This window comes from Callithrix jacchus, chromosome 14 (assembly GCF_049354715.1).
Source record: "Callithrix jacchus isolate 240 chromosome 14, calJac240_pri, whole genome shotgun sequence".
In the NCBI taxonomy this organism is placed as follows: domain Eukaryota; kingdom Metazoa; phylum Chordata; class Mammalia; order Primates; family Cebidae; genus Callithrix; species Callithrix jacchus.
This window is the reverse complement of record NC_133515.1, coordinates 12,757,889-12,784,786: the sequence shown is the minus strand read 5'-3', so window position 1 is coordinate 12,784,786 and position 26,898 is coordinate 12,757,889. Positions and strand designations below refer to the sequence as shown.

The window sequence follows — 26,898 nt, the reverse complement described above, 5'->3', positions numbered from 1 at the left end:
TAAATTATAATGACTTCATTTTTAGATCAAAGTTATGTTCTTTAAAATCATAAATGGCACATTGAAAATAATATTTTTTAATCTAACATGACTTCATTTTTAGATCAAAGTTATGTTCTTTAAAATCATAAATGGCACATTGAAAATAATATTTTTTAATCTAACAGATAGATATTAAAAAATATCGAAATTACAGGTCTTAAATTGTTTTTTAATTACACACGACAATTTTGAAATGGGCATCCTTCAGAAAGATAAGACCCTTCCAGTGATAGGCTGAGAACAGAGGGTACTTACTAACTGCAGAGTCATAGGAGGTCGAGTTGTGCTCGCCTCTCATAAAGGGGTATGGAGACAGGTAAGCGTGTGTGCAGTTCTTGGATGGTGGCTGATTGGCTAGGAAGGATAGCAAAACAATGGCACTTGTTATTGAAAAGCTCAGTGATGACTCATCCCTAATGGGACAGAAATACAAAGCACAAAGGTTACACAAGCAAAATAAAACTACTGGTTCCATCAACAAATTCAGAGAATTGCTCTGAGGAGGAAAGCCTTCCGGGAAACTCATATCAAGACGCACGTGAGACTTGAAAGGTGAATTCATCCAGAACATCTAGCTACATGACATAATTCAATGGAAGAAATGAAAATGGCCTTTATATCACCTTACAATTTAAAATACCACATTCTGTATATTTTCACATACTCTCTGGTACCTAACAGTGTCTAGCACACAGTAGGGATTAAAAATAATTGTTTTAAAAATCTAATAAACTTAAGTTTAACCTTGATTAGTTCAAATTAATTAAAAAAAATTCTTCTATAACCATTTTATTTTAGGGAAAGAATGCAAATGAAAGGTCATACAAGTTAATAATTCAAATAATTTTTAGTATTTGAAAACATCACAAGATGGAACTTTTATGTTGTCTGAAAACTTAAAAATTTTGTATGAATACTTTAAGGTGGACAGAAATATTGAAATATTCTTTCTTTCTCTAAGTCTTTGGCAAAATCTTCCTCTTGCACAGTTTGACTTACTTCCCTCTACCAGCGTCTAAATCATTTCCACTGGTAAGTTGTATGCTTATTCTCCTGCCCCAAAACCCACTGTAAGATAGTCTATCTTGCCTCAAAAGGCTCCTTCATCACTACTTTGTTCCTTATATATATGCCAACTTAAACACCAGCTTGTTTAAGTCTTCAGGGACCTTCTATTTTTATTTAACATTCCATAATCCTGACTATTGTGTAAATACCACACTTTGATTTTTGATAAGAAGACTAATAATTTCAATTCTCAATAAACTTTAGGCTAATAAGCAGTTCTTTCATTGTTGACTACAATGAAATAAGTGCTAGCTATTTTCAATAAATTGATTTTCAAAGATTAGTTAATATAAAAATACAGTTGAAGGAATGCATTATAGTTTTTTAAAGTTATGTTACTTTGAAAAATAACTTTAAAGTTTCAATGAGAACACAAACATCAAAAGCAAGTCATTTCTTGATAGTGCCGACAAACTTGGTTAAAGCCCAAATAATATAAGCTTTCATCTGCCATTGCTGGTAATTAAGTTTCATTACTTAAAAAAAGATACTGTTAACTTTGAAGCTATGAAGCTATGAATATGAAATAATACATCTCTATTTATGGATTTTTACATTTGAGATTTCAAGGGCTGATAGCAAAAAATCTCATTTATTTGCAACACAGTATTCTTAGACACTTGAAAAAATGCTATAGACAATATCTATTCTATTTGTTAGAGTTAGTGTATTCTAAACAGACACAGAGAAACAATGGATAATTCAGTTTTGCCATAAATATTTGGACTCCTGTTTTAAGCTAAAAGATAAAATAATTATTCCTATAGCCATGTCTACTTACTGAAAAGGAATCTCTGCATGAACCTTTTAGACATCTAATTGAGATTTTATAACTCACAATCCAGTCCTCTAGAAGTGATATATACTATGTAAGAAACTATTCATTTTTATTTTAGAGACAAGAGGGAAACTGAAGCTAAATTGTACTTACTATACCAGAACTTCCACATATTGGAGTCATTCTCTTCCACAATCCCATTAAACCAACACCTCCAGAAGAACCCTTCATGGTGAAAAGTGACATTCTCTATCTGCACAGAACAAAATGAAGTAACTTGCCATCAATACAAGAAATATAATCAAAATCATTACATCCAGTAAATTTTTAAAGACATGTATTTTATCCCAAATAACGATGCTTAGTAGCTTTCTACATCTCTCTTTTATGAGGAAATAGACACTCCGTTACTATTCTCTCATTTCAAGAGGATACAAAAGGCTATCTTCATAACTACCATGTGCATCCCTATTTTGAAGAAAAGACTCACATTCTGTTCACCTGAACATCTCCCCACTTCAGTTGCAAGAAGCCAATAATCCGATCCAAAAGCCACCAAAAAGAGTAAAACCCCCAAAGCACCAAAGAGAGCCCCAAAGAAGATGGCGACATTTAGTCTCATTTTCAATTCACTGGTTTCCTTTAAATTAAATACAAAATTTTAAAATGGTAAGACACCTAGTTTCTCAGAAACAACAGCAAAATAATAATAATAATTTTGAGTCTGGAGAATTTTCTTGAGAAGGCTGTCCTAGCTCATGTTTTGGTGGCTTCTCGCTCACGCCTCGCTGGTAGAGTTGTATTCCCTTTGCTCTCCCCTGGAGGGACTCCAGCCCAGCAGCTGAGAATTGCTGGCTATTTTAAGAAAGTGATTGAGGAGCTGTCATTCTCCCCTGGATCAAAAAATAGCTGACCTTCCACTGACTATAGTGAGAAGTATCAGGAGCTGCCTCAGATTATCATTCTTGCGTTTGGGTAATCTACAGAAGTAGAAAGAAGATGGAATGGCTATGAAGTCATTGGAAGGACTGGTCCCAAATCTCAAGTGTCTGAACAAGCTCCTGTTAGTCTAGAATGTCCATTACAATTCCAAAGACACTTAGGACTCTCTTTGAAGATATCATAAATCACAGATATAAAGAACCACAAATACCAATCTTGAATACAATTGAAGTTGTAATTAATTTAATTCCTTTCAGACTTTTTTTGTGACGGAAAATAAGGTTTTGGTCAAATACTCTAACGTAACACAGTACAGTTCAGGTTTATAATCTAAACATTCAGATGTATACTTAAAAGGTCAAGAATGTTCATGGTAACATAATTCCTGAAAGTATAAAGAAGAGCTTTTATGCAGCATACACTGGTGACATAAAAACAACACTTTCTGCAGCAGCCTCCTGAGTCTTATGCAAGTTATTCCAAATAATTATCCCCAGAGTGGACTGATGAAGAAAGTCTCAAAAATATATTACTTCCTGAATAAAGATGAAAGAGCCTGATCTACTTCTTTTTCCTTCATTTTAAATTATCTAACTTCCTTGAAATATGAATCATACTTAATACTCTACAGACCACCTAATAGCAATGAATCTACACTTTCTTCAAGTCTTGACTCTTTACAGCTTATTTGTTTGTTTTGCTTTTATGTCTGATACACCAAAGGAGAGCATATTTCTAAGTATTTGTGTCCATTTAAAATTTCGCACCTTTCCTTTGGTTATTGTTTTCATATTCTCAACAATAATCTGGACCAGTTAATCTTCCAAGGAGGCATCTCAACTCTACCAGCTTTCTTCACCCCTTCTTTTGTGTGGCATGGGATAGATCTTTACAATAGATCCTGTGAGGAAAAAAATATCCTCAATAAAGTTGAAGGGCCCTGGTAGGCTGTAGCTATAGGCAATCGAAGGAATTCAAAAGCTATGAATAAGGCTGGGTCGGTGGCTCATGCCTGTAATCCCAGCACTTTGAGAGGCCAAAGTGAGTGGAGTTCAGGAGTTTGAGACCAGACTGGCCAATGTGGTGAAACCCCATCTTTACTAAAAATATAAAAACACAAAAGCCAGGCATGGTGGCTGACCCCTGTAATCTCAGCTACTCAGGAGGTTGAGACAGGAGAAACATTTGAACACTGGAGGTGGAGGCTGCAGTGAGCCGAGACTGTGCCACTGCACTTAAGCAACAAGAGCAAAAGTCTTTGAAAAAAAAGAAAAATCATAAATAGGATTCGAAGCCATATAGAATGTTACACAATCACTATGAGGATTTTAGTTGAGGGTTCACCTGAGCTGATCCCTCATCTGATGCTTAAATAATTTTTGTAAGACTTCCCACACCATCAAGCTATGACATTTCTAGCCTGTGGCATTTAAGGACATCAGTAACTGCCATAACAGCTCTGCCTGATTTTCTGCCAAAAGCTGCATCCTAGGAGTTTGTAGATATTTATTTTATTCTGTCCTCTGAGATTGTGCAGCACAAGTTTCAATCCCCTGCTGTGTCACAGGACACTCTGATATTCTGAAGATAGCCCTCATCTCATGCCTCATCTATCACAGTCCTCACCCAACCCTATATCAAAGTCTTTTTTCTAAGCTAAACACTAATCCTTTAAACGCCTTTAGATTGGTACAACTCCAGACCTTCTCCTCTCTGCGGTGGTTCTTTCCTACAATTTTCAAGCGCTCGATTGAAGTGAGCCATAGTAAAATATTCCAGGTATATTCTAACAGCTTATCTGGATGCTGTGCCAAAAATAATAATGGCCTCACAATGACATTTATCCTAATCCTAATCTGTGAATATGTTACTTTACACGGAAATATCCTGGATTACGCAAGTAGTCCCAATTTTATTTCATGAAACCTTACATGGAAAGCAGGGAACCTGTCCTAACAGAGTGGCCAGAGAGCGAACTATGACCACAGCAAAAGGGGCAGACAGTTGGTTTGAAGATGAAGGAAGGGGACCACAAGCCCCTTGAATCTTCAGGAAGGAATGCAACCCTATCCACAAATTTGAGCTCAGTGAGATCCCTGTGGAATTTATGACTTCTGGAACTGCAGGATAGCAAATCTGTGTTGTTCTAAGCCACTAATTTGGGGGCAATTTGTTACATACAATATAAACTAAATACAGATGCTATTCTATAATTAATGCAATATTAGAGCAAAGTAAATTTTCTGCAGGGGAGGAGAATACATCTTCAGGAAGTGCTTATTGTGAACTTTTGAGGGTCCAGGCATTTTATCAGATATTAAGATTATGATATATAGGCCTTGACTTTGAGGAATTCATGAGCTAGTGGGAAAAAAAAAGAGATTTGTTAGAACAAAATACACGGGGGTTTAATAATGAGTTCTGGTCATCCTGCACACGTTTTACTGCTCTCCCACATGCTCCCCCTCTGGACTAGTGTACTGTGGTTGTAGGTGACAGCGTTGTTGTCTGGGATGAAGGAGAGATCTGTTGGATAGGAAGATTTTATTTATTTTACTTATATTTCAATGGTTTGTTTAAAATTCCATTCATTAATATTAAATCTTTAACACACACACATACATAAAAGTAGATTTTTCTTAATTAGTAGAAAAGAGTATAAGACTTTGTTGTTACTATTTATCACAATTTTTGTCTTTGTCAGAGAAAAGGATCATCTTTCTGAACTAGTTTCATCAATGAATAACATTTTCTCACCATTTTAGGTTTATCCAAAAATACATAAGCATCATCATAAAAATGTTGCTAGTGGGATTGTAGGACAGGGCAGAGTCCAGATAAATGCCACGAAAGACCACTTTCCAGGGGAGCATTGCCTCAGAAAATAGGTATGTTTTTTCAATATATTAAACCAGTCATTAATTTAATTAACATCAGAATTTCCAGTCATTCATATGTGTGCATCTATTGAGAAAAATATCACAGAATACTTTTGCTATCATAAAACTGAGCCATTTTAGCTTGATAATTCTCAAGGCTTAGCATAGGGCTTGGCACAGAACAGGCACTGAAATAAAATAGAAATCAATTTGTGTTAGGAGTCTTGGCTGAGATGAAAATACATGACCTCCTGAGCAATCCAACTGACAATCTACCCCCAAAAGAAACGGCACTAATCTGGCCCAGCTTAGTCCTTGTTAAGCTCTGGAGTGCTGGATTTTAGCAGGGTGCATGTTTCCTGTACAGATGTTTGCAAATCATCTTTTAAAAAATACTTATCAGACTTCTGCTAATGAAGAAATGAGATGGAGCTTACCATCAAGGGGGCAAAACGTGTCTTTCTTCTTCAGAAAATTGGACATTTGCCTGTTACTTGAAACTCTTCTAATTTTCCATGATTTCTAAGGAATTTTAATAGCCATTCAGTGTTGCTTCCCCAAGTTATCTCAGCAGCCTAAGAAAACGGCCATGCACTGGGAAGGAAGGCTGTTAAGCAGCTATGGTGTTGTTTACAAATTTACAAATTGAGACGTATGTTCTCTCTTCCCTTTCTCTTTTTTCTAATGAAAGGCCAGAAAATGAGGGGAGATAGGCCTGGCTGAGCTCCAACCTCAACTCCTAATAATCCTATAATAAAGCAGCTTCATTGCTAGTCTAGGTATCTATCCCTTATGGGAATGCTAACTCTATCTTTATATTGATAAGGTTATCACACTGAGTGAAATGGTTTGGATTTGTGTCCCCACCCAAATCTCTTGTTAAACCGGAGGAGGGACATGGTGGGAGGTGATTGGATTATGGGGATAGATTTTCCCCTTGCTGCTCTCATGATTGTGAGTTCTCATGAGACCTGATGGTTTAAACGTGTGTAGCACTTCCCACTTCACTCTTTTTCCTGCCACCTTGTGAAGAAGATGCTTGCTTCCTCCTTGCCTTGCGTCATGATTGTAAGTTTCCTGAGGCCTCACAGTCATGTTTTCTGTCATGTTGAGTCAATTAAACCTTTTTTCTTCACAAATTACCACGTCTCAGGTAGTTCTTTACAGCAGTGTGAGAACAGACTAATAAACTGAGTCACTAAGGCCACAAGAATAAACATGGTGTCTCAACATCAATCCTGTGGGAGAAGTTGATTGTCAAAAATGTAAACTGAGGTGCCTAATAGTAGCTAATATGCATGAGCCTCTACCATGTGGCAGGCACCACGATGAGTGCTCCAGTACCCTGAATACAGATCAGTCTTTAGTAAGCAGAATATGAAACAACCAGTGTCTCTGTTGGTATCCACTCTCTTGGGCAGGAATTTTACCACCTGAAGGTCTTCATGGTGGTAGGAGTGAAAGATCTTCTCAGTGACATGAAGAAGGACAAGAGGTAAGTGAGGAGGGATCTCCATGGGGTCCCACTACTAAAGGCAACTCACAATAATTTATGTGTAATGACTTTATGTTTATTTCCTCAATGTTACCCCTTCACTTTGTTTAAGACTTTCAATTTGTCCTCCCTGTGCGCCCAAGTCTAAATGAGGAGGCAATGTGGCTGAGTGGGGGCTGCGAAGTGATCATCCAAGAGAAGATAAGCCTGGGGAAAAATAATAGGACCTGCTAGTACCAGGTCTGCTCCCCATCTAGATACTCTACCCTCCCTCTGCTAGTCTTAGAATAGGATTTTGCTTAATTAAGAAAACTTGGAGTTTTCTTTCACTAATGAGTGATCTTGAGCCAATGGCTCAACTCTCTGAGTTTCTATTTGTTTGTTTGTTTTTTTCTTGAGATGGTGTCTTGCTCTGTTGCCCAGACTGGAGTGCAGAGGCACAATCTCAGCTCATTGCAACCTCCCTCTCTGGGTTCAAGTGATTCTCCCATCTCAGCCTCCCAAGTAGCTGACACTACAGGCACACACTACCACATACAGCTAATTTTTGGGGGGTTTTAGTAGAGACAGGGCTTCACATGTTGGCCAGACTGGTCTCCAACTCCTAACCTCAGGTGATCTGCCCACCTTGGCCTCCTAAAGTACTTGGATTATAGGTGTGAGCCACCTTGCCTAGCAGGTTTCTGTTTTTTAATATGAAAAATGGGAAAATTAATTCAGAGGATTATTAGGGGTACTTGGTAAGATGATGTGTGTCAAATGAGCTGGTATTTCTATGTATTAGCCTTCTACTCCACTTTAACTGGAGGTCACATTTCTGACAAAGAAACTAAAAAACAAATAATGAAGCAAAATTTAAAAGCAAAAAACACAATAAAATAAAACTCCCTTTGCTAGCACTGCAAATCTGACTTAAATCTACTTCACCGGATTGATTTCTCACCAGGTGTTCCCAGTACTCCCATACCAATACATAACACATCACCCTTCCTCCTGGACCAACAGTAGCTCCTCAAATCTTTGCTTCTTATCCCTGATTAGAAGGTCTTTCTCTTCCATCCACCTGACCTCTCCATTAGTTCCTTCAATAAATATTTACCATGTGCCTACTATGAACTACATGTTCCCTTAGGTGTTAACAGCGACACTCTGCAAGGAGACTCACATAACTCACATGACAAATTTTCATAAGTGTTTAATTACATTCTCCCTTTCCTAGACAGTTTTTAGAATCCATATGTTGTGGAAAAAATTGAGTCAAGAAATATTTTTTCATCAATCAAAGCAGTTTAATAATGATGAGCAAATGAAGAAAAGTTCAGATACAATTTGCCCCCTTATTCTTAATGATGTTACTGGGGACACTGGCTCCTACAAACAGCATCCCCTCATGAAGGCCAGAGAGAAATATCTGAGTGCTAAATACAAGTTGAATTTCTACAGAGCACTGCTGTCATTTTTCATCTTAAAGACACTATCAATCTTGATTCATTTGACAAATATTTGTCATATCAAGCACATATCACTTGCCTGCTCCAATACATACCATGCTGTGCCCTGGGTGGATACAGTGACTGGAATGTGTTCTCTGGCCTCAATGAGGTAATATTCTCATGTAACTGAGAGTGCTTCTCTCTTCACTTTGATACCCGGTAAGATCAGAAGCTAAGTACAAATGGTGATGTGCCAGCTTTCACCCTGCCTTCCTTAATTTCCTTCCTGTGTTCCTCACATTTTTTGCATGTGTTTATATACAACATTTGAAATGCTTTTGAGAACAATGAAAACACTCGACAATAAAACAAACCAACAAAGACAATTTGTAAAATCAGGTATCAGAAGGAGTAACGTGCCTGGCTAAGAACACTGGTATGGTTCTTCCATTTGAAAAGCTCTGTAACCTCATTGGTTATCCTTTCCTTTTTTCCCTCTTATTCTGTTTATTTTGGTCATAACTTCATTTGGAGATTCTTCTGGTTTCCTGGAAATCGTATTTCTTTTAGAGTCTCTATTCAGTTAGAGAAATTGCAGTAAAAATGTTCTAAGATTGTTTCTTAAATTACAAAACTAAAAAGCAATCTGTTAAAATCTAGAGTCTGCTAAGATCAATAACATTCCAAGATATTATGGTAAATTCTACCCTTGGTTACCACAAGTAAAATAAGACATGGTAAGCAACAGCTAGATGACCATAAGCCATTGAAGGCTTTGCCTGTTTTGATTCTGTTCTTTTTACCTAACTTTTTAGTTAACTTATTTTTGTTATCAGTAGGTAGACTGAAACTCAGCACAAATCTCGTCACATTTGTAAGTGATCATGAGCAAAACATTCTTCTTTCTATAGTCAAAATTGCTAATCCTAATGTTGCGATATTCTTAATTAGCTTAAAATATCTAATGATATTATTTAAACATTCCCAAAACAAAATTAATTCTAGTTTGCTTTAGTTTAAAAACACAAGCATGGCGTTGCTCAGCACCCAACAATGCTGAACAAATTTTTAAACAAATGTAGAAATCAAACTCCCGTGGCTTCTACAGACTGCAAATCCATGTTCTAGAAAAATCCACGTTCTAAAATTCATGTTCTACAGACTGTTAATCCATGTATCTTTGGTAATCCATGGAAATATCAGCATGGTGGCTTATGTCCATGGATTATCAAAGAAAGTTCTGACATCTTTTTTGGAGACTTTAGGGTAGATTATTATTTCATGAGATAGTATAAGTCTACAATACCTCATCTGCCACCCTAATATCCAAAGTCTCTGAAAACCCAAAGCTTTTGGCAAAGCAGATCTGATCAACACGAGGTCATATAAATATAGGGGGGGTTCTCATATATTTTATGGCATAAAAATGAGTGTGTTTGATTTATTTCCAGGTTCCCAGGTTCCACAAGAGGGTGTTAGGTAATGCATAATGTATGCATCGTGTACTTTTCTAAAATCCCCCAAATTCTGAATTCTAAACATATCTGGCCCAAAGGATTACACATAAGGGATTGTGGCCCATCATCCTAGGCCCAGGATATTAAACTGAGAGACGACCTGAAGAACAATTGCTTCCATATGATCCTTATTGAAACAGATTTTTCCTGCCTATGAGTCACATGTCTCTGTGACTCTAAGGACCCTTTAATCTTAGTTTTGTATTATAGTTTGTGATTCTTGTGTGACATCCTCTCCACTACCCGTCAGTATAAAACACGGCCATACTGTAAGCATTTTGAGGGATTATTCACAGGTTTTCTACTCTTACACATAGTATAAGAACAACAAATAAACTACATAGGGCAATAAGTGGTTCGGCTTTTGTTTAGTGTGGCATCCCTTACACCCAGCACAATTCTGTAAGGTAGGTGCTCAGAAAAATTTAGCTATTCATCTTACTGAGCTGAATTAAATTGGTTTAAACACTGCCATCTGCTGGCCAGAGGCAAAATTTGCATTTCATGATACATTATCATAGGTAGTTGGGATTTTTATCTATCAAAAATGTAGAACTGGCTGAGCGTGGTGGCTTACGTCTGTAATCCAAGCACTTTGGGAGGCTGGGGAAGGGGGATCTTTTGAGGCCAGAGGTTCTGGACCAGCCTGGGCAACATAGCAAGACCCCATCTCAAATTATTTTAAAAATAAAAGTATATAGAGTAGAACAATGACTTACTAGTTTCATATTATTTGATGCTGAATAGCCTTAACTAAGATAGTTTCATCTAAGCACCTAGATCCCAATGAATAGTTTACACTGACAATGACTACAGCAATATCCATAAGCTCATTCACCTCATTAATTTAGGCAGTTTATGCTCATTTAAACTGAGAGTACATACACAAGTAATTCATACCAAGGGAGTTATATGACAAAAATATCCTTCCCTCTGCAAAAGGGTTTGCTACCTAGCTCCAGGCTCTATTTCATGCAGAACTCTATCAGTGCATTTAACTATAGTAACTCTTGAAAGAGGAAAAAAAAAAACCTTAAAATTCATTTGTTAAAATCCTGCCTTCAAATGCAATTAGGACACAGTAAAACATTTCACAAACAAAACTGGGGACCAAAGAGTAAAATCATTTAATATAGAATTTGGGGGATTTTAGAATCTAAAATGCTGTGACTCATAGGAATAGATCTATTTTATAAAAATATATATATTTTAAACCATTGTAATTTCAATTTAATTTTCTCATCCATTTGTTTAGAGTTAAAATAATTCTAAGGTTGCATATTACACTTCATATGCTAGAAGCTGCAGGAATGAAAAGGTTCTCCTCTTCCATCCCTCAGTTATAAAAGTGCTCTGCGTATTTCTTACGTGCAATGACTTGAGTCTTAATTTAGAGAAAGAAATTCTGATTTATCCTTATCTCTGGGTATATTACTAGTTCCTTCTTTATCGGGAAATATGTAACGGACTTGTAAACTCCTCTCCAATTGACCTGCCAGAGGAAGAGGCTCCAATGAGCCCAGCAAGTTCAGGTCATATGGCCCAAAGGAAAGACAATCTAATCAGTGAGAAAGAGAATAAAATGCAGGGAGACACCTTGGTGTAACCAGAGTGCCACCTTCTCTGCAAGAGGAAACAGTCATTCATATTGTATCACTATGAAATAGTCAGAAGTGGTCTAGGCAAAGGCCACTGTCCCAGGCCTGCTGAAGGTGCTGCCACAGTTTCTACATAGATGGCTCCATAGTTCTCCTCATGTTCTGCTCAGCCAGGTTCTTCAAGTTCTGTTTAATTATTATACATATGTGCTATGGGGTAAGCACTTAAGAATTAGAACGTATCAGGATACCCAAATGACACAACAGCTAAATAACAAAAATGTCAAAAGTAACAAAGTTACAATGTCCAACACTTAGAGAGTTCTCATCCTGTCCCCAGCTCTGTTCGAAGTGCTTGATGCTTGTCAGCTCATTTCCTTTCCACAATCACCCACCGCAATAAGCATCAGGATTGCCCTCATTTTGTTGATGAAGAAATTGAGACAACTTTGAATCTCTTTATGGCAGGGCTTTTTGGCCTAAGCACTGTCTATGGACTAAATTCTGTCCCTCTAATATTCGTATGTTGCCCGAATCCCCATGTGACTATATTTGGAGATAGAACCTATAAGTGGGCAATATGGTTCAATGAGGTCAAAAGGGTGGGCCCCTGACCTGGCAAGCCTAGTGTCCCTATAAGAAGATGCTAAGCACAGTGGCTCACACCTGTCATCCAAGCACTTTGTGAAGCCAGAGTGGGAGGATCTCTTGAGGCCAGGAGTTCAAGACCAGCTTGAGCAACTTAACAAAACCCCCATCTCAACAAAAACTTAAAAAATTAGTCAGGCATAGTGGCATGCACCTCTAGCCCTAGATACTTGGGTGGCTAAGACAGGAGTATCACTTCCACCTTCAGAGGTTTAAGGTGACAGTGAGTTCCAACCTGGGAAACAAGCAGAGCAAGACCCTTCCTCTAAAAACAAAGAAAAAGGAAATAATGATATAGGAGTTAAGAAGAAATTATTTAGGCAGATAGTGAGGGTAAGGAAGTCCTTGGTAAAGTTTTCCTTTTAACGAAAAGCAGCCCCCAAATCATTTTCTTTGCCAACACAGAGCAGCCTATAAAGTCGAGCTGCCGATATAGAAAGGCAGGCTAGAAGTCTGCAAAGGTGAAGGCCACCTGGGACTACTCATGTTCAAAATGGTGGCTCCATCTTTCCTTTTCCTTTACAACCACATTTGCAGTAGGGAGCAGATAACACCGCCTTGGGCCAAGTGGAAAGCCTATTTGCATAATTAGATGAGGGTGGGGTGGCCAGCTTCCCCATGCACTAAGTAAATGTCCCACTTGGCCCAATCAATCTGTGGCCCCTATGTAAATCAGACACCACCTCCTTAAGCCTGTCTATAAAATCCGGTGCACTCTGCCATGGGCCAGAAGACCCACTCAGGTGACCCGCTCTTTCACCAGAAAGAGCTATTCTCCTTTCTCTTTCTTGCACCTATTAAACCACTGCTCTTAAACTCACTCCTTGTGTGTGTCCGTGTCCTTAATTTTCTTGGCATGAGGCAATAAACCTTACATATTTCCCCAGACAACAACGCAGCTTCAATACCAGAGAAATCTTTCTTTGAGCATGTGCAGAGAAGCAGCTGAATGAGGCCACAGCAAGAAGGTGGCCACATGCAAGCCAGGAGAGGAGGCCTCATCAGAAGCCAACCCTGCTTGCAGCTTGATCTGGACTTCCAGCTTTCATAAGTATGAGAGAATGTCTGTTTTTAAGCCATCCAGTCAGTGATACTTTGTTATGGCAGTAAATATAGCACTATGAACACAGTGGTTGAGTAAAAGGCCAATCACACCTCGCCCAGGTTGGGATAATAAAAAAAATATACACAGAGGTTGCCAAATGTTCTCTTGGAAACCACTGTTCTATGGAATCTTCACAAATCTGATTTCTCCAGAGTCTCAGAGAAAAAGAGCTGAAGTGACACTCATCCCAGTAGCAGACTCCGAATGTGTTCAAGTTCTTGTTCATTCACCCAGTGAATACCTAGAAAGATGTCTAAGAATCCCCACTAGTCATCATTTTCTTAAGGTTTTGACTGTCTGACATTTGGGAGAATGCCCTATTGTGGCAAATCAGGGAGATGGACAAAAGCAGGGAGTAAAAGATGATTCTGGGAAGGCATATATTTGCTTCAAGGAAGACTCAGATGGTAGAATTTCCTTAGGACAAAAGGAACATCGACAAAAAACAGGTATAGGAATAATGGTCCTACTTACAATCATGGGAAGCAAATACAAGTTGGTCTATTTCAGCTTTCAAATATTGTACATTATACAGTAATAAAATTCTGGGAAGGTCTAGCAAAGCTTCTATTGCACCACTTTATTTTAAACACAAAATTTTTTAAATTTGGTAGCAGAAATGCTTAATCTGCTTTCACTAGCAGACCAATAGGCAGAAAGCCACTGCATTGGAGTTCAAACCAGAATATGAAACACTTTAAAAGTGAAAGTGAATCTGTGCACGTAGTGTACTAATTAAGTGAAAGAATGAGTTTTTCCATTATTGAGGTATTAGGCAGCTACCTTTTCCTGCTTCATTTAAAAAAACATTTATTTATTATAAATTAATTAACATGATCTCCAGATAGAAAACTGAAAAATATGCAAAGAAAGAAAATGAAGGGTAATCCCACCAACGCTTTTAAGTGTATTTCTCATTCCTTGTACTATTCATATAAACATACAACTAAGTTTTTGCATATAGGATGGAAGCAAATATTTGTACTTTTTACATAAAAATTAGAATGAATTTTGAAATTTTACAGAGGCACCTTGTGTTTGAAACCTTATATTGTCATGCAAAGGGAAAATGATCTTTTCTTAAACAGGATGAAATTGATTCCATGTGAAATATGCACAGGTATATATATTATAAATGTTCTTTTCTACATCATTATGTAATTTTAATGTTTCCAAATTGTCTCATAACAGATGATTGGTTCAAGGTTTTCTCCAAAGCACCTTTATTAAGATATAATTAATATACCATAAAATTATCATGATCAAAGTATAGAAGTCAATGATTTTTAGTATACTTACAGAGATTTTTGGCCATCACCATAATCTAATTTCAGAATATCTTCATCGTTCCCAATAAGAAATTGACTATTTGCACTCCTCATTCCCACTTCACCCTCAGCCCCCGGTAACCACTAATCTCCCTTCTGTTTCTATTTATTTGCCTATCCATGTATTTCACATAAATGAAATGTATAGGGGACACTCAATATGTGGTCTTTTATGATGAGCTTCTTTCAGTTAGCATGTTTTCCAGTTCATTCATGTTGTAGAATATTTCAATACTTCATTTCTTATTACTATCTAATATTTTACTGTTTTATATGCTATTAATATTATTAGAAATAATATATTTCTAAAGCTAAAGTGTTCTTCTTCTACTTTTTAGAAAATAGGTTCAGGATCTTACATTGTAAGCCAAAGTGAGATAAGAAAGAATATAAAGTTTTAATTGTTGGAAATATGTCCAATTTTAAGCTACTAAATTTATCTCTTTAAAATGCATAAATCCAAGAATCTGGTCCACTTATTTTAATAAATTCCTCCAGTAATCTTGGATCTGTGTCATATATTATTTATTTTAAAGTTATCCTTGAACATGTAGACTGAAATTATATTCTTCCTTTCCAGAGCTCTAGGAGTGGTGGAGAATCAAAGCTTTGATAACTGGGGGAAAAATTTAAGACCAATCTTAAGTAAAGAGCAAAAAGAAACCTGGGTTAGAATTAATATACATTTTTCTCAAATAATGTCACTTTTATGTTATCAGCTTAATTTAAGAACTCAGAATACAAAGGAAAAGAAAAACGAGAAAAAGATGAGAAGAAAATACCCTTTTAACTTAGGAGGTTACAGCACTATATTAATAATACTTCTTTCTTGACATTGCTAATAAATTACATTGGGAAAACTGAGGCAAAATGCAATTAAGGATTTTGTTTTGTTTGTTTTAGTCATAGTTAAATCCAGCCTAGACAAACAAACAGAATTCAAGCAATTAACAAAAGATAACTGTAGTAAATTGTCTAGCATAGGACCCACCGCATTCCAGACAATCTATTAAAAAGTTACTTTGTGCTCTTTCTCATTCTAACCCGAGTATGTCTAAATTTTCTTTAGATCAACACATGCTTTATCAAATTGACTTAGAATTATACATAGGACAGAGCAACAAGTTAGGAGCTGTGGGACCAATGACAGCAGTAGTGAGAGGGCCACTCACAGGACTAGATAGACTCAGGGTCAAGAGAAACAGTGATCAAGGGCATCTCATTGAGGGGCAGATGAAATGTCTATGGCAGACTATCAGTGTCCATGGATTTCCCATTTTCCTTGACATTAGATTGGAGCTGCACTTCTGGATTTTGGTTGCTTGTGCACACAGAGAAAGTTACTTTTAACCCAAGGATTTTAAGAATGAATGGGGCTTATTCGTCTCTCACTTTGCCTCTGAAGGCAACCTTGAAGACTAAATGTCAAGATAGGAGAGCTACGAAATGGAACAGACATGGGTCTCTGAGTCACCATAGAGAAAAAACCTACCTGGGAGACTTGCCTGATCTTCACAGTGTTATATGAGTAAGGAAGAAAAAAAAAAAACAAAAAACTTTGTCTTAAATCACTGAGAGTTTAGAGGTTGATTTGTAAAGACAGCAAAAGAGCTAGCCTATTCTGACAAATAAATTCTCCATCTCAAAAGCTCTTGAAGATTCATATTATTTGAACAAATAATAGTTACTGAAATTAGTAACAATGGCAGTGTCAGACATTTAAGATGTTTAAAACCACAGGAACTCTGTCACAGCCAAATCTGTCTATACAAGACCCTCTGGACTCACTTAGCAGGCGATCTAGTTCTCTCTCTCTCTCACTTTTTTCTTTCAAGGATCCTGTTTTTTTATTTCCCCATAGGCTCCACATTTCTTAGTTACATGGCATCTCAACTAAACATGGGAAGACCACTTTTCATCTACTGTATTCCTATCTGACTAACTACTGTGCAGAGGCTCCAGTTATAATGACCTCTGCCACCATATTCAATAATTTGGCTATCAGTATCACCCTGGATTAGAAAGGAGTTTAATATGCATGTTCCATGTTCATTAATATTTAGACAGTGATCATTCCTATATTTAAAACAGTATTCAAAGGCATAGAATTAGTTGGATCTGTATTATCTCCTACACCTGTCATAACTGAAACAATACAGGTTATGACAATTTCCCTGGCAAAGACAATGTCCAAGGGGACTGGATGAACACACACCCTTACATTGAAGGACCAGCAGAAAGGAAAGGACTCATCTCCAACCAAAAATATATATACATCTTACTATGTACTGTCCTATGTATCATGTTAAGCTTTCAACAAAATACTACAGAATATACCAAAAAAAAGGAAAAAAATAAAACAAGTCCGAGTCCCACTTCCAGAATAACAGTGTGAGGAGCTCCATGACCCACTCCCCAGTGGAACAAGTATGACTGATGAAAACCATTTACGATATCCAACCATTTAAAGTCCAAGTAATGTGTGCTAAAAAGATAAAGGAAATTATAAAACATTTCTTAAAAAATATTTTAAAATTCATTAAGAATAGCAAAAGTTTGTGACATTTGACCTAAGGCTCAATCCCTTCTTCCCTCCATCAAAAAATATACAAAAATTAAGTCCGGGCACAGTGGCTCAGACCTGTAATCCCAGAACGTTGGGAAACCAAGGCAGCAGATCATGATATCAGGAGTTTGAGACCAGCCTGGTCAACATGGCGAAACCCCATCTCTACTAAAAATATGAAAATTAGCCAGTTGTGGTGTTGGGCACCTGTAATCCCAGCTACTGGAGAGGCTGAGGCAGGAGAGTTGTTTGAACTTGGGATGCAGAGGTTGCAGAGGGCCAAGATGGTACCACTGCACTCCAGCCTGAGTAACAGAGGAAGACTCTGTCTCAAAAAAAAAAAAAAAAATTAACTCAGAGAGGATCAGAGACCTAAATTTAAGTGCTAAAAGTAAAAAATGCTTCGGAAAAAATAGGAACAAATCTTCATTGTCATGGGTTAGGCAATATTTCCTTAGATATCACAGCAAAGCATAAGTAAGAATATACAGATAAACTGGACATTATCAAAATTAAAAACATTTGAGCATCAAAGGACATTGATATTAAAAAAAGATAACTGAAAAAATTGAAGAAAATATTTGCAAATTACATATCTGATAAAGGACTTGTACTTAGACCATATAAAGAACACTGACAACTCAGTTATTTTAAAAATAACAATTAAAAAACAGGCAAGCTATCTACACTGGTATTCCTCCCAACAAGATATACAAATGGCAAATAAACACATGAGAAATGCTCCATATCATTAGCCATCAGAGAAATGTAAATCAAAATCATAGTGAGATACTACTTCACATCCACTAGAATGTGCTATAATCCAATTATGGAAAGTAAAAAGTATTGGTGAAATTTGGAGAAATTAGGACTCTCACACACTGCTGGTAGGGGTGAAAATTGCTGTAGTCACTATGGAAAACAGTTTGAGTTTCTCCAAAGTTTAAACATAGAGGTACTGTCAACCCAGTAATTCTATGGCAAGAGAAATAAAAACATATGTTACCATCAAAATTTGTATGTAAATGTTCATAGCAGCATTATTCATAATATCCCAAAATTGGAACCAATCCCAATGCCCATCAACTGATTAATGTATAAATAAAATGTGGTATACCCATATAGTGGAATGTTATGTGGAATCCATGCTACAACATGGATGAACCCTGATATCATGCCGAAGGAAAGGACCCAGTCACAAAGTAATATCTATTGCATAATTTCATTTATTTGAAATATACAAGATAGGTAAATATATAGAAATAGCAAGTTTATTAGTTGTTATCTGGGGCTGAGAGGGATTAAAGATTCGGAGGATAATGCCTAAAATACATAGGTATTTGGGGGCAGTGATTAAAACATTCTAAAATTGTGGTGATAGTTGCACAACTTCATAAACATATCAAAGCCATTAAATTGTATGTGTTAAGTAGGTGAATTGCATGGCATATGGATTATATATTAATAATGCTGGAAAGAGAGAGAGAATGGTCTGAGAGACAAAGGAAGCATTACAAACAAACCCAGATACGACTCCTGTGTTGAAGCTATCACAGAATCACCTTAAAATAACTAAATTAATAGGTTAAAAACTATAATGGAAAACTTAAACAGCATGTAAGACCAGATAGGTATCTTCAGCAGAGAGATGAAAACTCTAAGAAAGATTCAAGTGCAAATTCTAGACATTAAAACAAAGTAACAGGGATGAAGATTGTCTTTGACAGTTTTATCACCAGACTAAACAGAGCGCCAAGGAAAGAACTGGTGAACTTGAACACAGATTAATAAAAATTATCTAAACAAAAAAGCATAAAGAATAAAGAGTGAGGGGACAAAGGAAAAAAGAACACACTTTCCAACATCTGTTGAGCAACAGCAGATGGTCTAACCAATGTGTCGCTGGAGTTCTAGAATTAGAAGACAGAGAAAATGAGAAAGATGAAATATTTGAAGATACAATGGCTGAGAATATTCCTGAATTATAGACAGACATCAAATGACAGAGCCAGGAAATGCAGAGAATACCAAGTAGGATTAATGCCCAAATAGAAAGAGAACACATGTAAGCATCTAATATGCAACATGCTGAAAGTCAAAGACAAAAATAAAACCTTAAAGGCAGTCAAAGGCAAAAAAAAAAGACAAATTGCTTTGAGAATAAGAACAACAATTATAGCAAATTTCTCATCAGAAAACATACAAGGATGCAGACAATAAGTGAAATATTTTAAGGTCTAAAAGGAAAAACGAAAACATTTGTCAATCTAGAATTTTGTACACTTCCAAAGAGAAGGAGAAATAAATCCTAGTTGTATAACACAAACCAAGGGAGTTTATTGTCAGCAGATCTGCTCTGTAAGAAACGTTAAAAGAATTTCTTCAGGAAGAAAAAACTGAGATAGGTCAGAGATTTGATTCTAAATAAAGTAATTAAAATTGTCCTTCCTCTTAGTTCTTAAGATGGAAGCACAAATTATCAATTTTAGATCTTTCTAATATATGCATTTAATACTATAAATTTTCCCCTAAGCAGCATTTTTTTTTGCATCTCACAAATTTGGTAAGTTACATTTTCATTTGCAGTTTGTTTCAAATATTTTCAAATTGTTCTTGAGACTTCTTTAAACTATGCGTGATTTATAAGTATATCGTTTAATATCCACATATTTGAGGGTTTTTGAGCTATTTTCTGTTACTGATTTCTAGTCTAATTTCATTGTGATCTGAGAGTGTACTTTTTATTGTTTCTATTCATATGAAACTTGTTAAAATGTATATTCTAGCCCAGAATACGGTCTTTGTGAAAATCAGTTTGAACTTGAAACAAAGGGGTATTCTGTTGATGTTAAAGTATTTCCCAAATACAAATTAAATCCAGTTGTAGAATGGTTGATTTTCTACCTGCTGAATCTATAAATTACTGATAGATAGGTGTCAGTCCTCAACTGTAATTGTGGATTTGTCTACGTCTCTTCGAAATCGTATTAGTTTTTGCCTCAACTACTTGGATGCTTTGCTGTTAGGTTCATACACAATAAGGTTGTTATGTCTTCTTGGAGAATTGACCCTTTTATCATTATGCAATACTCCTCTGTCCCATGATTATACTTTTGTTTTGAAATACTTCTTGTTGAGATTAACACTGCTACTCCAGTTTTCTTCTGATTAGTGTCAATATGACATAATTTTCCCTAGCCTTGTATTTTTAATCTTTGTTTTATATGTAAAATGGGTTTTGTGTATACCACATAGTTGTGTCCTGTTTTTTAATCCACTCTGACAGTCTCTCTTTTAATTGGGATTTTTAGACCAATCACATTTAAGTGACTATTGATATAGTAGAATGAATATCTACCATGTTTTTACGTTTTCTACTTGTTGCATTGTTCCTTGTTTCTTGAATCTTCTGCCCTTATCCAGCCTTCTCAGTTTTTGTTTCTGTTCATTTTGTTTTGCTTTGTTTTGAGACAAGGTCTCACTCTGTTGCCCAGGCTGAGGAGCAGTGGGCAATTACAGCTCCCTGTGCCTCGCATTCCTGAGCGTGAATGATCCTCCCACCTCAGCCTCCTCGGTAGCTGGGACTACAGGCATGTGCCCCCATGCCTGGCTCTTCTTTGGTTTTAATGGCAGCATTTTATAATTTTTCTTTCTCTCTCTTCTTACCATGTAATTATATTTATTTTTCAAAACATTTTGTGGTTGCCCTAGAGTTTGCAATATACATTTACAACTAATTTAAGACCAGTTTTAAATAGCATGCTGATGTGCAGCTACTACTGATACCTTATAACTTTGTATTTCCAATGCTCCCTGTTCCCTGACAGTATTGCTGCCATTCATTACATTTACCTTCATACTATAATCACTTGGCACATTGTTACTGCTATTACTTCGAACAAACCATTATCTTTTAGATCAATTCATAATAAGAAAAATAAAAGATCTTGTTTTCATGGATTCCTTTTCTGACATGGATTCCATTAACTAATTTATGTAGATTCAAGTTTCTGATCTTATTTTGCTTCTCTCTGGTAAACCTCTTTTAACAGTTCTTGAAAGGCGTGTCTAATGAAAATGAATTTCGTCAGTTTTTTTTTAACCAAATTTTTATTTTTTTCTTCACTCTTGCAGGATAATTCTTCTGGATACAAAATTATTATAGGTTGGTGGATTTTTTTCTATTAACACTTTAAATATCTCACTGCTTCCTTTTATGTTTGCTGATGAAAAAACAGTTGTATTTTTTTTTTTAATCTTGGCTCCTCTGTAAGTAAGATGTTTGTATTCTCTGGCTTATTTCAAGATTTTCTCTGTTTTCAGTTTCTGTGGATATGCTATGCCTCAGAGTAGACTTTAGTATTTATCCTCGTTGGTGTTCTCTAAGCTACTATACATGTGGTTTGGTGTCTGTCACTAAATTTGGAAAATTCTAGTCCATTATTTATTTCAAGTAATTGTTCTGTCTTTTTTATCCTTTTGACATTCCAACATTGGTATAGGATATCAGAAGGGATCTCACATCCTTTGAAATTATCTCACAATTCATTAATATTCTGTTCTTTTGAATTTTTATTATTTTTTTCCTTTGCTTTTCAGTGTAGGAATTTTCTATTGATCCAGCTTCAAGCTCAATGATTGTTTTCCTGGCTGAATCCAATCTACTGATGAGTCCATCAAAAGCAACTTTCATTTCCGTTATAGTGTTCTTGATTTCTATAATTTCCTTTTGATTTTTTCTTAAAGTTTTCTTCTCTCTGCTTACATTATCTCTCTGTTCCTGCATATTGCTTATTTTTCCATTAAAGCCCTTAATATACTATGCATGGTTATTTTAAATTCCATGCCTAATAATTTGAAGACCTGTGTTATAGCTGAGTCTAGCTCTGATGGTTGCTTTGTCTGGTCAGATTACGCTTTCTCTTTCTTTTAGCATACATTGTAAATGTTTTGTTGTGGAAAGCCAGACATGGTATCTGGAGTCATAGGATCTCAGGTAACCAGGCTTTTTGTATAAGGTTTCAGGTTAATCTAGCTAGGAAGTAGACTGTGTTTAGTATTTCACAGCTGGAGGTTCCAGAGGCTTCAGTTTCTTTTAGTTCCTTGTTTTGCGTTTTCTCCCCTCTTACCTTTGGGTTTCCCTAGAAACTTCTTAATTAGAGTCTGTGTCTTGCATCTCAATCTTAATTCGCTGTTATTATACTAGAAACTTCCTCACAGGCCAAGCAGGTCAGGGTTAAAGAGGGATGTGACAGAAATGACCATCTTTGTTTCTTTTAAGCCTTTTATAATGACTTAATCTCTTTAATTCCTCCCGAAATGAAGTATTGCTTCTGTTTTACTATCTTGATAAGAAAGTTCTAGGTATTTCCAGTCAGTCTTTTCTACCATAGAGGATATCACCCATGGGTCACAGAACTAATTTGTGAATACTGTCAGTTGTCAAATATTCTATTTCAATTATACATTCAGAAACTGAGGAAATACATCGATCAACTAGGCCCACTATGAATCAGACTTGAGCTAAGATTTTATCTAGCACCTGACTACTCTAAGCTTGTGTGCAAGAAAGAGTTAACATAGTAGGCCTGTTATTCTTTGAAAGTTTTGCTTAAAGTGTTATCCCTTGGCTAGCATCTGGGAACTCAGATTTTGGTAGGGTTTTTACTATCCTAACTTGTAAGATGGTACACTGTGTCCAAACTGTTTGTACAAACAGTATGGTTTATACTCAACATGCTTTCCTCCAGGGACTCTAGAGTTTTGATAGGTGCTAAGTAGAAAGGGACCTAAATAACCAGCCCACAATTAAAACCCCAGACACTAAGTTTCTAAGCTTCTCTGGCCGACAATATTTCATTGTTTTGTCATAACTTACTGCTGGAAGAACTAATCATGTCTCATGTGAATCCACTGGGAGAAGATTTTTGGAGTCTTGTGCCTATTTTCGTTCAGATTTCACACTATGCAAACCATTTTACTGATTTTTCTTTGTATCTTTTAACCATAATAAATCTTAGCCACAATATGACTACATGCTGAGTTCTATCTTCTAGCAATTCATTGAATCTGAGACAAATGGTCTCAGGGACTTCCAATTCAGCTCTACTTTGACTGGTTGGACAGAGCGACATTTTGAGTCCCCAAGAACTGGTGTAAATTCAGAGTCAGAGTTTAGGAACTGGGTATTCCTTTTTTCACAATGCACAATCTCTCTAGTAAATGGCTGAAGGTCCCGTGGGGAAAGCTAAGAGGAAGATTTATGGAATATACTCATATGAATGCCACAAGATCCTTCCTCAAGGTTACCTGGGCTCCCCTTGAATCAAGACTGTTTTTGAATTGAATTACAACTAGTAATTGTATAAAAGGCTGTGATTCTTTTGATGTGTGGAAAGTCAAATCAGGGTTTGTGGTACCAGATCTAGAGTATATTCTGTTATGTAACTTCACCAATTCTCTGGTAGGCTTTCTGATTATTTCATTCGTAGGGATACTATAGTCAATTAGCCAGAGCCAAAGATCCCTGCAGGTCAAGGCATTCTAGTGACTGGTACATTCCTGCTGACCTTAAAAGTAAATGTGTCGGCCAAGCGCGGTGGCTCACACCTGTAATACCAGCACTTTGGGAAGCCGAGGCGGGTGGATCATGAGGACAAGAGATTGAGACCATCCTGGCCAACATGGTAAAACCCCGTCTCTACTAAAAAATACAAAAATTGGCCGGGCGCGGTGGCTCAAGCCTGTAATCCCAGCACTTTGGGAGGCCGAGGCAGGTGGATCACGAGGTCAAGAGGTCGAGACCATCCTGGTCAACATGGTGAAACCCCGTCTCTACTAAAAATACAAAAAATTAGCTGGGCATGGTGGCATGTGCCTGTAATCCCAGCTACTCAGGAGGCTGAGGCAGGAGAATTGCCAGAACCCAGGAGGCGGAGGTTGCGGTGAGCTGAGATCGCGCCACTGCACTCCAGACTGGGTAACAAGAGGGAAACTCCGTCTCGAAAAAAAAAAAAAAAAATTAGCTGGAGGTTGTGGTGTGCGCATGTAGTCCCAGTCTCGGGAGGCTGAGACAGGAGAGTTGCTTGAACCCGGGAGGCAGAGGCTGCAGTGAGCTGAGATTGTGCCACTGCACTCCAACCTGGCGCCTGGCGACAGAGTGAGCCTCTGTCACACACAAACAAAAAAGTAAATGTGTCCACATTGTCATTGCAGTTTAAGTGCTATGACCTGGCCTCTGACAATCTGGAAGTCTTATCCTCATTTAAATCAGAGAACTTATTTTAATGGTGGTATCCTCCATGGCTATGCCTGGCCTACAAAAGAGAGCAATTGCAAATCTTTTCAAAAATGCAGCATCTCTCACTAACACATTCCTCAATGCCTTAGTGCACATAGTCTTCTGGGCCTTTTCATGGAATATATTTGAGTGTTAGGCTTGCAGGTCACAAATAATAAATCCACTCTGACATTCTCATTTTCCCAAAACTTTTGGGGTCCTTTATCCACATTTTACCAGGAAAACTCTGGCATCTGAACATCTTTAAATGTAGGCCATCTTTGAGTCCAAATTTCAACCAACTGAGTAAACTGTTAGAGCGGTTCCCAGCTGCACAAGCTAACATATTACAGCTGGTATCTGTATCAAATGCCCGTATATTAGTGGTTCTGCCTAATTTAGTATAATATTTTTCCTTCTTTTGTCTAACACCCTTGGAAACCTCTTCCCCACGTTTCTAAAGTTTACGTTGATTCTGTATTAGCAGAGATTTACAATTCTTTCAGTGATGCAATTTCCTCCTAGGTTTTAATGTGTACCTGTCACCGGAACATGCTAAAATTTCACCCAAGCTATATATTTGCTAGCCACAGTGAGTGGTTTTAATGGATCAACATGAGCATCTCCCTTTGAGGCACTTTTCCCAGATGAGTTAATCACAAAATTTCAAGTACAAGAAGACTAGTTTCCTCAGCTATAGGAGAGCAAACTAGTTCTCCTGCAAAGGAGTCTCAGATGAACTGAGAGGTTCAAGATTGACAGTTCCACCTGGATTCAAACATATGTCTTAATTTTAAGTATCAGTATTCCATTCCTCCCTATTCAGTGTCCTCTCCCATGAGAAACTTTGCAACATTGAATTTAACAGATGCCAGAATTTAGCCACTTACACAATTAAACTGAGATTTTGAGCAAAATGTCAGTAAAATATAAGACTCTTCTTGAAACCATAGTGAAAGAGGAATAAATAAGTTCTAAAGAAAAGAGCGGCTGGTCACTATTGTTAATGTGTATCACTTACCATGTGTCATGGACTTTGATAAGAAATTTGAAGACATTATTTGGTGTCATGCACTCACTCAATTCCTTTCATTGCACTCAGAATAAACCCCAAATCTCTGTTACGGCCTTCTGGGTCCTAAATGGTCTGCACCCTGCTGACCTCTTAGTTTGATGAGAAAGTTTCAGCCACACATATCTTCTTTCCACTTTTCTCAGCTTACATGTCACCTTTTCCAAACTGCTTTTCAAAAGTGGCTCACTCCCCACTTCATCAGTACCCACATCATGACCACGCTTCTTTTTTTTTTTTTTTTTTTTTTCCTGAGACTAAGTTTCGCTCTTGTTACCCAGGCGGGAGTGCAATGGCGCGATCTCAGCTCACCGCAACCTCCGCCTCCTGCGTTCTGGCAATTCTCCTGCTTCAGCCTCCTGGTAGCTGGGATTACAGGCACGTGCCACCTTGCCCAGCTAATTTTTTGTATTTTTAGTAGAGACGGGGTTTCACCATGTTGACCAGGATGGTCTCGATCTCTTGACCTCGTGATCCACCCGCCTCGGCCTCCCAAAGTGCTGGGATTACAGGCGTGAGCCACAGCGCCCGGCCACGCTTTATTATCACCACATTATTTTATTTATTGTATGCTTTTCTTATGGCATGTTTAGTATTTTTATTTATGTTTATTTGCTGTGTGCTTATTATTTTTACTCCATGAGACTGTAACCTGAATTCAGGCATGGACCATCCACGGTTTGTTCACATTGCACCGCACCAGAGAAGGAGGTTAAGAGGCATATATAGAACTCTTAACACCTCCAGAAGCTGGCCTACATTATTTCCTACTGCTTTTTAAATGGGCAAATGGAAGCTTGGAGAGCTACGTTAACGTATTCCAGGTCCGTCAGAACCAACTGGTGGCCATGGTCTGTGGATCTTCTAACTGGATTTGGTCACCTCCTAGGATAACCCCATAGGAGTAAGTGAAACTCATTGCAATTCCCTCCTATCCTTCAACGATAAGGGGCAGCAGGGTCGTACCGAGAGGAAACTATGAGCATCAACACTATCATCACAAAACTGGTGCGTGCTTACCATGTTGGTGATGTGCCCAGTCTCCACCTTGCCTGGCACCAGAACTCTTAGCAACAGAAGCGGCCACGCACTCGCGGAACTGCCAGGTAGCACCCGGCCCTCTCTGCGCAGGCGCGCGCCTGCTGCTT

The 26,898-nt window shown here is 37.3% G+C and overlaps 1 protein-coding gene across 7 annotated transcripts in view; it reads right to left on the bottom strand.

Annotated features, from left to right (window-relative positions):
- Positions 1-26,865, bottom strand: part of TMEM182 (transmembrane protein 182) — a 98,233-nt gene extending 71,368 nt beyond the window's left edge. For 3 of the 7 annotated variants that reach the window (XM_035271806.3, XM_002757462.7, XM_017964112.4), the window contains exons 1-3: positions 2,379-2,719; positions 2,042-2,141; positions 298-396 (exon numbers count right to left, since the gene is read on the bottom strand). In XM_035271806.3, coding sequence (XP_035127697.2) covers positions 298-396; positions 2,042-2,141; positions 2,379-2,510 — 331 coding nt within the window. In that variant the 5' untranslated portion in view covers positions 2,511-2,719. Of the gene's footprint in view, positions 1-297; positions 397-2,041; positions 2,142-2,378; positions 2,720-26,770 lie in introns of those variants that run through there. The other 4 variants (XM_003734687.6, XM_017964114.4, XM_017964113.4 and 1 more) reach the window with 3 other exon arrangements.
- Positions 26,866-26,898: the final 33 nt, after the last annotated feature.